The sequence below is a fragment of the Artibeus jamaicensis genome, unplaced genomic scaffold (assembly GCF_021234435.1).
Source record: "Artibeus jamaicensis isolate MK-2021 breed Jamaican fruit bat unplaced genomic scaffold, CSHL_Jam_final contig_332, whole genome shotgun sequence".
NCBI lineage: Eukaryota > Metazoa > Chordata > Mammalia > Chiroptera > Phyllostomidae > Artibeus > Artibeus jamaicensis.
In genome coordinates, this window is record NW_026521788.1 from 5,427,626 (window position 1) to 5,440,610 (window position 12,985).

The following is a 12,985-nucleotide window of genomic DNA, read 5'->3' on the forward strand; positions in this document are numbered from 1 at the left end:
ATACTGGAGTAGTTAGATATGATACAGATCAGTAAAACGGATTTCAAAAGCTTCATTTAAATAACAGGCTATGAATTCATGACTCAAAAATCAAAAAGGAAAGACTAAGACTATATAAACAATTACAAATGATCCACAAAGGAGGCAAAACAAAAATTATCTAAAAAGAGACATTACCCTCTAAGTTCAGATTTTAAAAGGTGTATCTAACAACCAGGTGTAAATAATCACACAAAAATCATAAATACAAAAGAAAGGGCTTGGAGTGGGGTAAATGTTTGCAACAAAAAGAACAACAAATGAGGCAGAATTCCACAAGTTAAACAGCTGTGTAATGCTAGAGGCGGGGAAAAAAGCATGAACTCCTAAATTCCCTTTCACTTCCATCTTCACAGTCCAAGATAATGCTGTTCAGTAACTGAAGAGTGGTGAGTGCACAACATTTCTGTACATTAAAAGTATTTTCTAATTTGCTACTTAAGCAACGTTATTTCTTAAAAATATTTAACATCAACAGAAAAATCTTTGACATTCTATGATTTTACTTATTTGTGAGGCATATAGTAAGTAGTCAATAACTCAAAACACAAATAATCCTCCATACTCTGTATCTCTGCTTCATCTGAAATCTCATAAAATGAAAATGGCAAGAGAGGCAAGGCAATACAAAATTGTTTGAAGAGTACCACTAATTATTTTTCAAAGAGTTCATAAAAATCACTAAAGAAAAAAAACTAAAAAAAAAAAAAAAAAAATCATTGAAGACAGGGTCAGTACACACATACAAACCAAAGGAAAAAAATAGGTAAGACCAATAAACATCACAAAGTTGCTTATCCCTCAAAAATCAAAGTACAACAAACTGCAAAGTTTAAGTCTGATAGAATTCAGTTTGCCAAGGTTGTAAGAGGGGAACAATGTACTGTTATATGCTGGTGAGAATATAAAATAATAACATTTTTTAGGGCAAAAGTTTAAACCATGGATCCACTGGTCCCAGCAACTCCACTGCTAAGCATTTACCTTAAAGATAAATTTGCAAAAAGGACACCAAGATACACAGGTGAAATGTTTATTAAATCACTGCTTTTAAAAGCCATAAACTGGAAAAAACTTAAATATATACATATATCAAAGAGAACTGTTTATTATAGTATCATCATAAAATGGAATAAAAAACAGCCAGTAAAAGAATCAATTATATCTCGTTTCCTAAGCATGTTAAATGAAAAAAAAGCAAGATGCAGAAGAGTATGCAGTATGTTCATTCCCATTTGTTTTTCTTAAAGAGTGGGTATAAGATGAAAACAACTTTTTAAAGAATACACAAGCCCTGGCTATTGCGGCTCAGTGAATTGAGTGCCAGCCTGCGAACCTAAAAGTGATCAGTTCAATTCCCAGTTCAGGGCACATGCCTGGGCTGCGGGCTGGGTCCCCAATTGGGGGCGCCTGAAAGGCAACCACACAATGGTGCTTCTTTCCCTCTCTTTCTCCCTTCCTTCCCTTCTCTAAAAATAAATAAATAAAATCTTTTTTAAAAAATAAAGAATATATGAAACTTTTAACTATAGACATCTTTGGGAAGAGGATCTCAGGATAGGAAGAGTAAAGTATGAGAAATCTGTAAGGGATATTGTCATCTTTGGGCTGCTAAGCATTCAAAACAATTCTAATTTAAAGAGGTGAGAAGCAAATACTCCTTTCCCCATCTTTCAAGTGTACAGGCTTAGAACAATTAGGTCTTCCTATTCTAGACACTAAATTTTATGTACTGAGAATGAGGTGCAGAGGAGTCAGAGACAACGTAGAGAGATCTCCAGAGGAGCTGAAACTTTACAGCCATCACCAATATCCAGTCATGACAGCAGTACTGGGGACAGCAAGAGTCCAAGCAATAACGTCCTAAGCAGAGACTACTCTTACTGTAATCTCTTGAGCATAACTTCCTTCCCTTAGCTTCTGTGGTCTTCAAAGTTTGGTTCACTAATTACAGGCTATAAGCTATCTAATATTTTTCAAAAGATTCTTTTCTGATTTAGAATTACTTTCAGTCTTGTGCAACCAAGAACTATGACTTCTTTTACAGTATTTTCCTAGTTTTTTTTTTTAAGTGAGTGTTGGTGAAATCATACTTTTTTGTCTGCTCCCTTTAATATTTAAATTTTACCATTTCTTATCAAGCACTTTCGGCAACAGTGAGACTAGCAGAAGAATTAACAATCTATTTAAAAGAAAATATCACAGCATTTTAAAAAAGGAAGGAGGGTAAGTTCTCTCAAAGAACTTGAACATTGCTTAGGAAAACATTCACTATGGCTGCCCCTCCCACTTCCTCCGTTTTCCTCCCAAGGATTTCATGCTCACATCTGGCTCACTGCCTTAGAAGTATGATACAATAGAAAGGCGGAAAAAAGCAAGAAAACCGTATTTCCAAAGGGAAATGAGAAAATTCACTGTAGATATCTGGAAAGTAGACAAAAACTTAGACAAGAGCAGATAGGTTAATTTCCACAAAACTTAGAAAATCAAGAATACAAATCTTTCTAATACAACTATACCTTACTTAACTTCAATGTGGTAAAATCCTGATTCATTAAAGACAGTTGTGAGAATAAACATTGCTTTCATATTTTTTAGCCTTTACTTTCCTCAAAGAATTCTTATGATATAGTTCTAAAGAAGCTGCCTGTTGTCAAAATAATACATAAACATATTTCAAAAGATATAAAAAGTCTGTAATAAAAAATTAGTCAAGGGAAATGACAGAGGAGGAAGCACTAGGAATCCATCTTCTCACATAGACAAAAATTGTTCTGGCATAATGTAGCTGATTAACTATTTTAGAACTCTGGAGTCTATTTCAACGCTTGCAGCTTCCAAGGGAAAGCTTGGACAGTAAATCAGTTACTTCTGATCAATTTCAAATCTTAGTATGGTAGCAGCTCCCCACCAGAACACCCCCTTCTAACCATTACCCCCACCTGGCAGGTAAACCATGCCATATTCCTAGAGCAGCTTGTACCAGCTTGTGGGACCTTGTTCCCCAAATACCAGGGATATGCGTTCCTATCCTTGACTTCTGCTTCTGATTAAAGTGGTGCAGACACAGAAGCAGGCTATCATTATGGCAATCCCCATGGACTGAAACAGCCTCCAGTGGATTTTAGATCCATAGGTTATTTTTTTCTTAACTTTCCCCCTTCTCCTTCTAGGAGACAGACAGTTACCGTAAGAAGTATAATGTCCACGTACAGGTGTTTGTTAGAACATAAGGTTTCAACTCCTTTGGGTAATTAATTAGCCAAAGGGATGCAATTTCTTGACGGTATGAAGTCTGTTTAGTTTTGTAAGAAACCACCAACCGTCTACCAAGGTGGCTAAAATATTTTACATACTATGGGTTTTTTACATGCTGACATAATGTACAGGAGCAGAATTTCTGTATGCTATACACTGGATAATTTTACCTATATGACATTCTGTGAAAAAGTCAAAATTATAGAGGTAGGGAAAGTGTCAGTAGTTGCCAGAGGCTAGAGGGAAAGATGATGACATGAAGCTTACGGCACTTTTAGGGCAGTGAAACAACTGTGTATGATACTATAATGGTGGACACACATGATTATAAATTTGTCCAAAACCACAGAATGTGTAATGTGAACCCAGGTGTATAACAAATATACCATTCAGGTGGAGTACACTGATAATAGCGGGAAGCTATGCATGGGGCAGGGCAGCAGGTATATGGGAAATCTCTGTACCTTCTGCTCAACATAGTTGTGACTGCAAAATGACTTTTAAAATAATCTATTTTTAAAGATTACAGGCACACAAAAATGTGTCAGAATACACGAAAATCAACAAAATACCAACATTAAATATTAACATGCAAAATCACTTTTTTACACACTAACAAAGAACAATAAAAAAATTAAGAAAAAAATTATATGTAGAATACCATCAAAAAGAATAAAATATCTAGGAATTGACTTCCGCCAAGATGGAGGCATAAGTGGAGACGCCGTGCTTTCTCACACAACCAAGTTTAGAGACAACAAAATATTAGCAACAGAAAACACAGCCAGAACACAGAATATTGAACTTTTCGAAGGTCTGATAACAACGAATGCTAAAGCCTGACCGGTAAGAGGGGTGAAACCAGAAGCTGGTGGAGCAGGGGTGCACAGGAAAACTCAGTCAGACCGACTCAGGCACGTGGATCCCAGGCATGGGGTTGCAAAGGGCAGACCCAGTGAGCGACCGGGGATCCGGAGAGGGAGCAGGGCAGCGCGTTGACTGTGGTGGCGCATTCATGCGCAGATAGACCAGTGAGGGACTGGGCAGTGAGACGGGACCCATCAGGCCCCAGTGGCGAGAGGCAGCAGAGAGGGCCGCCATTTCCCCCGCTCTGACCCCACCCCCACATACAGCATCACAACCCAGTGACCTCGCCCTGGTGGCCCCGCCCCGCCCCTAAGGCTCCACTCCTCATACTTCAGGGGTGCGAACAGACCAAAAATGGCTCAAGAAGATCTCAAAGCCCCAGAGCGCATAACTCTAAGTGACGAAGAAATAGCAAAACTTTCAGATGCACAGTTCAAAACACTGGTGATCAGGATGCTCACAGAACTGGCTGATTTTAGTCACAAATTAGAGGAACATATTAAGGCGAAACTAATTGAAATGAAGGGAACTGCACAGGAAACCAATAGTGATGAAAAGGAAACTGGGTCTCAAATCAAGGGAGTGAACCAGAAGGAAGGAAAAAATGACCAAACAGGAAAATATGAAGAAACAAGAATTCAAAAAAATGAGGAGAGACTTAGGAACCTCCAGAACATCTTTAAATGCTCCAACATCTGAATTATAGGGGTACCAGAAGGGGGAAAGGAACAGCCACCAGTGGAAAACTTATTTGAACAAATAATAAAGGAGAATTTCCCCAATCTGGCAAAGGAAATAGACTCCCAGGAAGTTCAAGGAAGCTCAGAGTCCCAAAGAAGTTGGATCCAAGGAGGAACACACCAAGGCACATCATCATTACATTATCCAAGATTAAAATGAAGAAGAGAACTCTAGAAGCAGCAAGAGATAAGGGGACAGTCACCTACAAAGGAGTTCCCATCAGACTGTCAGCGGATTTCTCAAAAGAGACCTTATAGGCAAGAAGGGGCTGGAAAGAAGTATTCCAAGTCATGAAAGGCAAGGACCTACATCCAAGATTGCCCTATCCAGCAAAGCTTTCATTTAGAATGGAAGGGCAGATAAAGTGCTTCTAAGGTAAGATCAAATTCAAGGAGTTCATCATCACCAAGCCCTTATATATGATGTTAAAGGGACTTATCTAAGAAAAAGAAGATAAAAAATATGAACAGTGAAAGGACAGCAAACTCACAGTTATTAGCAACCACACCTAAAACAAAAGCAAACTAAGTGGACAAGTAGATCAGGAGCAGAGCCACAGAAAGGGAAATCACATGGAGAATTAGCAACAATGGAGTGGGAGGAGGAGAAGGGGGGAGAAGGTACAGAGAATAAGCAGCATAGATGGTGGGGAGCAAATAGACAGGGGGAGGGCTAGAGTATTATGGGAGATGTAGAAGCTAAAGAACTTATGACACATGGACATGAACTAAAGGGGGGGAAATATGGGTGGGAAGGGTTGTGCAGGGTGGAGGGGAATGAAAGAGAGGGGAAATGGGACAACTGTAATGGTATAATCAATAAAATATATTAAAAAAAAAAAAGATGGGGGAATGAGGTAAGCAACTGAAGCCAACAAAGCTTTACTGACCATTTATCCCCAAAGTAAGAAAGAGAATAAAACAATAACAAGAAAAGCTATTATAGTCAGCTGATAATTCACTTTTATATGCCATTACCATTATTATAAGGTGACAAGATCAGTCAGCTAAAGCCAACTAGCTACATAACAAATCATACACATAAAACATTTTTAGGAATAACAGATTTGGAAAACTTAAAAGCTAGATAAAATATACTACATACATTAAAGCAGACAGACTTAACTTCAACTTTGGCTACTGATTACAAACTAAATGTGTGAATCAATTCGGAAACATAAAAGCAGTGGTTATGAAGTCAGAAGATGACACATAAAAATAATACTTCCCAGCAAAGTATTTTCTTGGTAAAGTTATTGTAATTTAAAATCTGATAATCAAATGTACAACTCTAGAAACTGGACCTCATCAGTAACCTAACAGATGATCATTCAGCCTCAGTGACTAACTCACAGTCAAGAGATTAATTTGTATTCGGAAGAGAACATAAAAAAACTTGCACACCAGATTAATTTAGCATTAAATATAATCACAGTGATCACAAAATTTATCCTTACTCTTTCTCAGTATGAGTACTAATCTGACTTAGTTAAATCAGTACTTGGTTGAATACAGAATTACAGTGATGTGAAGGAGATCATCTTATGCGATAGTTCATTTAGGCCAAAAGAGGCCCGATAAACACTCCTGTACCACATAGAATACATGTCTGGTGACTGCACTGCTCATTTCCCAGATTCTTCATCTTTCCATTCAAAGATGACTTTGTTCATCTCTCTCTTTCCTACCACCCATTGCATTTCCTGTTGATATTCTCACTCATTAAGCCATAACAAACTGTTACTCCCATGGATCTTCAATGTTAAGCCTCCTTCCATTGTGTTTTGCCTATGACAAGGGCAAATCCATTTCCCTGTTTTCAATTTCTTAAAAAGTACTTCTGACAGCCTCATGTGTACTACCTATAATTGTAACAGAGACCATAAATAGGTAGTTTGGGGTTCTTTTGTAGTTTTTGTAGAAACTGAAATTTAATTCTGAATACAACATGAATGCTACAAAAATCCAACTGGACACAATTCAGTGCTACAAAACTGTAAATATACTTTGGTTCAAAGCAAATTGCTAAATATTAACGACTTATGGCTACCTCATATAAGGGTATATATAGGCTTACATAGTTAGGTAACTATTATAAAAAAATTCTACATTGCATGATGCTTTAAAAGCTTTACCACTCATTATAACATTTAATTCTCATAACCAGGAAACACTTAAACTGAAACTCTCCAAGAAAAAATAATCCAAAATTATAACTTTTAAAAGCCATTAAAGTTCCTAATGATTTTTACAGTTAATTTAATCCTACATATATATTTTTGCTCTGAAATAAGAAATAAGAAAATATATTAAGACTATTTCCACAGCAAACACAAATTCCTTCTCTCATAAAATATATCATGTTCAGTTAGGTCATAAATACATTAACAATTATTGAAACGGGCCTTTTCAATGAGTCTTGTTCTGACATGAATGATACTTACTATTAAAAAATTATGCAAAAGTATAAAATACGCAAAATTAGGCTTTGGTATGCCCAGCAATGTCTTTCTAGATCCCTTGTATCAAATACTTTCTTAGGTGCTTGGTACATTTATGATCCATTCTAAATTTCTCTATATAAAAATACATGGTATCAGTTATCTATATCATAGGATAAATACATTTAAGTGAATAAATGCACTCGAGGATTTTATGCCTAATCCCCAACTGTGAAATAAAAACCAAAACTCATACTGTAACAAAAAGTAGGCATTAACCTACTGAGGATCACAGAGCCCATGAAAGCATATTGCATAGACCTAATTACGTAAAAAGTTTGTTCTCATCAAATGAGTTATAGCCTATTGAGGCCCATTAGGAATACCAGACAGAAAAAAGCAGTTATAGGGCATCATTGTAAAAAAAAAAATCAAGTTCACATGACAAAATAAATCTTTTTCAGTGGTTTAGAAATCTTTTCTGAATTAAAATACAGCATTATTATATCAATATTCAAAAAAGAAAATTAAGAGTTCTTACCTTACTACATCATCAATATTGTTCCTGTACACACCTTCAAGTCTTTCTGCTGGAAACCCCATAGCAATAATGTTGGGATAAATATCTGAGTATCTAAGTTAAGAAAACATCTGAAATATGCAACAATGCAATCTACATACAAACATTTGAAAACAGTAATTATTTTAAAAAGCTTTCCCCACTACAGCTATGCTACTAAAAACTGTTAAATTTATTTATAAACCATCATGTGTAAATAGAAAATACAGGCAAACACATTCATTCTTTTTTAAAAATTTCTCAAAATGATTACTTGACATAATAATTTTCAAATCCCTCTATTAAGTACATTAAAAATGTACCTAAGGTAAAAGGTAGCTAGTATTTAGGTATATATGACAAATAAAAACCTCAGACTTTATAAATCACAAATACTAAGTATCTTAGGACAAAAACCAAAAATCAAATTAAAAACAAAAGCTTCATGTCTTCTAATTTTCCTGATTATAGAAGGCACCATGGGATAGAGAAAAGTAGATACATTAAAAATTAGGACATCAGATTTAAGAGGTGGATGTGCCTCTAACCACTTGTAACAATTTGGACAAGACACTTAGATTTCAATTTCCTATTGCACATGATTACTACATTGATACAACCATTAAGATCTCTACTAACCCTTAGTATTTATTTATGACTTGATAATAACAAACTAGGGTAGAAACTTCCTCTCATTTCCTATCAAGGTAATCGATACTTAGCATACCCATTCTATTCCCTTGTTATACACTACAGTTGGCATAAAAACAAAGTTCTACGTTTATAAGAATTTATATCAAGTTAACTATAACAAATTACCAATAATCTACATTTCAATGCATTATGTCCATCACACCAGCTCTCATTTCTTCTTGAGCTCCATCAATCTTCTCTAATCTCATGGTTTTCTCACTGGAATCTTGAAAATCTGCCTAAAACCTCCCTTCAAGATCATCTCTAAAGTTATCCACCCACTACTACTTCTGGACACATACATTCATTTTCCAAAATACAACTCAAAATTCACCAAACCTAGTGCCCTTTCCTAGATCTTTTTCTTTACTTTCTGCTGTATTCACATTAGTGAGCTGACTTCACTATTATTTTCAATCCAAAAATAATTAAATTACTGAAAGCTTTTATTTTGATAATTTAAGAAAGGACTGTTGTATAATCTATTCATAAGATTACTATGTACTGAGTGGACAGATTTACATCTTATTTTAGGAAAAAAGATGGGCACAATAGTGTATATACATCATGCTACTTTTTGGATAAAAGAAGTATTTCATTAAAAAGTAACATTTTATTTTGGATAAGAGAAATAATATTTACATATATATCTAAAAAAAGACTTAAAGGGTCTAACAGCAAAGTTCACAGGCACAAATACTGTTCTGGATACTGTTTTAGACAAACCCACCATTAAGGACATTTCTGAGCCAACTAGATAAATTTTAATATGATCTGAGTATTGGACAAGATGAAAATGTACTGAAATGGATAAGCAGAAATTAATGAATAAAGAAGGCTGCAAAAGAGAATATACAGTATGATACCATTGTGGTAAAAGAAAAAAATATATATATATATATATCTCCAAAGAGTCACATGCAGATAAAAAGATTACAAACTAAGGTACAAACTGAGTAATAATCTCTAGGTGGTAGAAACATTTTTTTCTCTTTTTCTTTGTTTTGTCTTTTGTTTTCGGCACAATGCGCCTGTACTGTTTCTACAACAAATTTTTTTTTTAAGATTTTATTCATTTATTTTTAGAGGGGAAGGAGAGAGGGAGAGAAACTTCAATGTATAGTTGCCTCTCATGTGTCCCCCGCTGGCAACTGGCCTGCAACCCAGGCATGTGCCCTGACTGGGAATCGAACCGCAATCATATGGTTTGCAGGCCCATGCTCAATCCACTGAGCTACACCAGCCAGGGCTCTACAACAGATTTTTAAAATTACGTTTGTTTTATAATTATCTCCAAGTCTATTTACTAAGGACCATGAGAAATTAGTGCCCTGTCCTGTTCCAATTACTTGGAATCTACTATGCAGTTTTTTAAAATGCTGAATTTATACCACCCCAAATCATTATAACATTATCTAAGGCATAAGTAGCATTTACCATGTGCCAGGAACAGTTTTTGTCACTTTAAGATACATAAATTCACCCAAATCTCAAAATGTTCTTTTACCATAAAGATTCTGAAGGAAAACTATTAGGATGATCGTTTTTAAGATCACAAATATTAGCTATCATCTATTATTAGCTAACATCACAAGTATCAGCTATCATCTATAAAATAAAATAGACCCACCAAAAAATGTAGCTCTTGGTCAATTATTGAAATGTTTTAGGGTATTATGTCCATTCATGAGGGAAAAGAATTAGAATAGCAATGGCTGGGTGGCTCAATTGGTTGGAATGTTGCAGGATCAATTCCAGGTCAGGGCACATACCCAAGTTGAGGGTTCAATCCCCAGTCAGGGTGTGTACAGAAGGCAAGGGGTTGCTACCTTTCTGTCATGTCGATGTTTCTCTTTCTCTCTTTCTCTCTCTCTCTCTCTCTCTCTCTCTCTCTCTCCTCCTTCCCCTCTAAAAATCAATGAACATGTCCTTGGGTGAGGATTAAAAAAAAAAAAAAAAAAAAGCAGAAGGCAACAAAGGCTTAAATCAAGCCTCCAGCAGTACAATTCCTGAAAATGAATAATCTTTACTTTTTAACTGTCTTGGAACACAAGCCTAAGAAAATGTGGTATCAACAGTGAGGAAAAAATGAGGCAGCAGTAGGGAACCCAAAGCAGTGGCAGCTATCACCAATCTGGAATTCCTAGCTAAAAAATTGTAAATACATTTTAGTGAAAAGTACCATTGAAATCATCCAAGTTTTCCTGAGCAATGCAAGAGAAATATTTTTTATTAAATAATAATTATTACCACTAACAAACTTATCTTAACATAATCTTTAATTTCAGTGAGAATACTAGTAAGATTTTAACTTTATAGAAAAGCGCAGAAGTACTATATAAAACCCCTTTAAATGAAATGATTTAAACCAAGACAAAACTTAAGTCTATTGTTGCATTAGGAACACTAATAAAGTGTACATTTGCAAAAAACTTGGTTAACTTAATTAAGGGAACTATTTGTCTATGACTATACATAAATGGGAATGTTAAGTACTCATTAAAGTAACTCAATTGGCCTCCTCCTTCATTCACTTAACCACTCAAACTCATGGAACATTCTGTAGAAGGGGAACTGAGAATTTAAGGCTAAGTAAAAACTATTGCACTCAAGAAATTACTTATTCTATCAGGAAAGACAGACACACAGACCTATACCTGTACCAAAGGCTCTATTGAGAATATAGCAAGATGTTTTAAGAGCTAGAGAAAGAAGAATTCTGTAGAGCAGAGACAAAACTTCACATAGTAGGTAACATGTTAAATAATCCTTAAGAAGTCAGACATAAGTAGACAGAAGAAACAAGAGCAATCACAACATTCCAAGCAAAGCTTAGTGCAGACATGGAAATGCATAAAATTTAAAAGAAAAAAAAAAGAGCAGTCTAGTGCAGCTCACACACAAAGTTCGATGGAGAAAGCAGTAGGACTGGCAGACGATAAGGAGTAGGACAGGCAGAACATTAGGTCTAGTTTTAAGGATGCCATGGTGGGGAGTTCAATTTAATCAGGCAAATAAGGAGTCAAAGGCCAGGATCAACATAGGAATCTCTTGCAGAGAAGCAATCCATTGCTCTATAACCTCTTACAGAGCAACTATGAAATCTTTCCTTTAAATAGAATCTAGGAATTCAGTCTTCTTAAGGTTTCATTTTCCTCAGGATTCTCACCTTCCTTATTCCCAGAGTTTAAGATTTTACTCAAGACTTTGGCATCCATCACATATTAAAAAGACCGTGTGCCAGAGACTATGGAAAATACATTCTCATTTAATCCTAACAATCCTACAAAGTAATATTACCATTTCAGAGATGGCAAAATTGAGGGTCAAAAAGACTGGGTAATTTGCACAGGGTCCCAAAGCCAGTAAGTAGTAAGTTATGATCAGATGCATTATGCATGTAACTACAAAACCCAAACTTTTTAGGCCATGCTGCCTCACAAAAGATTATTTTTCAATACTTCCAAGTCATTAATGAAAAAATAAAATTTTCAAGAAAGCAGGTCCAAATGAGAGCAATCTACTAACCAAATGTTAAAACTTAATATCTTTAAAAGCAATACAAAAATCTACCGGTATTTCCAAAACTGATGTCAACAACTAATGAGTGCTGAATTTTGAGGCGAATATTTCTTATACCAAATATTATACTAATAAATAAAATCTCTAATATAGGGGGTGGAAATGGGAGGGAGGTGGGGAGCATGGGGGGGGGCTGGGATGGGAGAAAAAGACAGAAAACTGTACTTGAAAAATAATTAAAGAAAAAGAAAAGAAAAAAATCTCTAATATAACTGTTTTGCTTCCCCACTCATTAAAATTTTTACATTTTAAACCAAGTAAGACTGAGAGAAAACACACACATACATATACAATTTCTAATACATAACAGTCTTAACCTACACTTACTGGGCATACTTTTGAATATGTAGAATGTTTAATATGAAATTTTTATCTAATGACTTATAAGTACTAAGCTTAATTATACTATCTAAGTCACTGAAGGAAGCCAAATAACTACTTGCAGGCTATGTGGCCCCATGGTTAAGAACATATGCTCTAGCCCTGGCCAGGTAGCTCAGTGGGCTGCAGCATCATCCCATGCTGCAGGTTTGATTTCCAGTCAAGGCACACACCTAGGTTGTAGGGTCCATCCCCCGCCAGGGCACAAATGGGAGGCAGCTGATCAACGTCTCTCTTTCACATTATGCTTTCACAGACATGCTTCTGTCTCTACCCACTCCATTTTTTCTCTAAATTCAGTTAATTCTTGGGTGAAGATTAAGAATAAAAAAAGAACATATGCTACGGAGCAAAGCTGCCTGTACTTGAACCCTAACTTCACTTACAGTTTAACCTTGGGTAAGTTATGGACTCCTTCTGTGCCT

At 35.6% G+C, this 12,985-nt stretch overlaps 1 protein-coding gene across 1 annotated transcript in view; it reads right to left on the minus strand.

The window, feature by feature from the left end:
* Positions 1-12,985, minus strand: part of PTEN (phosphatase and tensin homolog) — a gene marked incomplete at its 5' end in the record, with an annotated part of 80,803 nt that overhangs the window by 47,708 nt on the left and 20,110 nt on the right. The window contains one exon of the mRNA XM_037156623.2: positions 7,887-7,971. Coding sequence (XP_037012518.1) covers positions 7,887-7,971 — 85 coding nt within the window. The remainder of the gene's footprint in view (positions 1-7,886; positions 7,972-12,985) is intronic.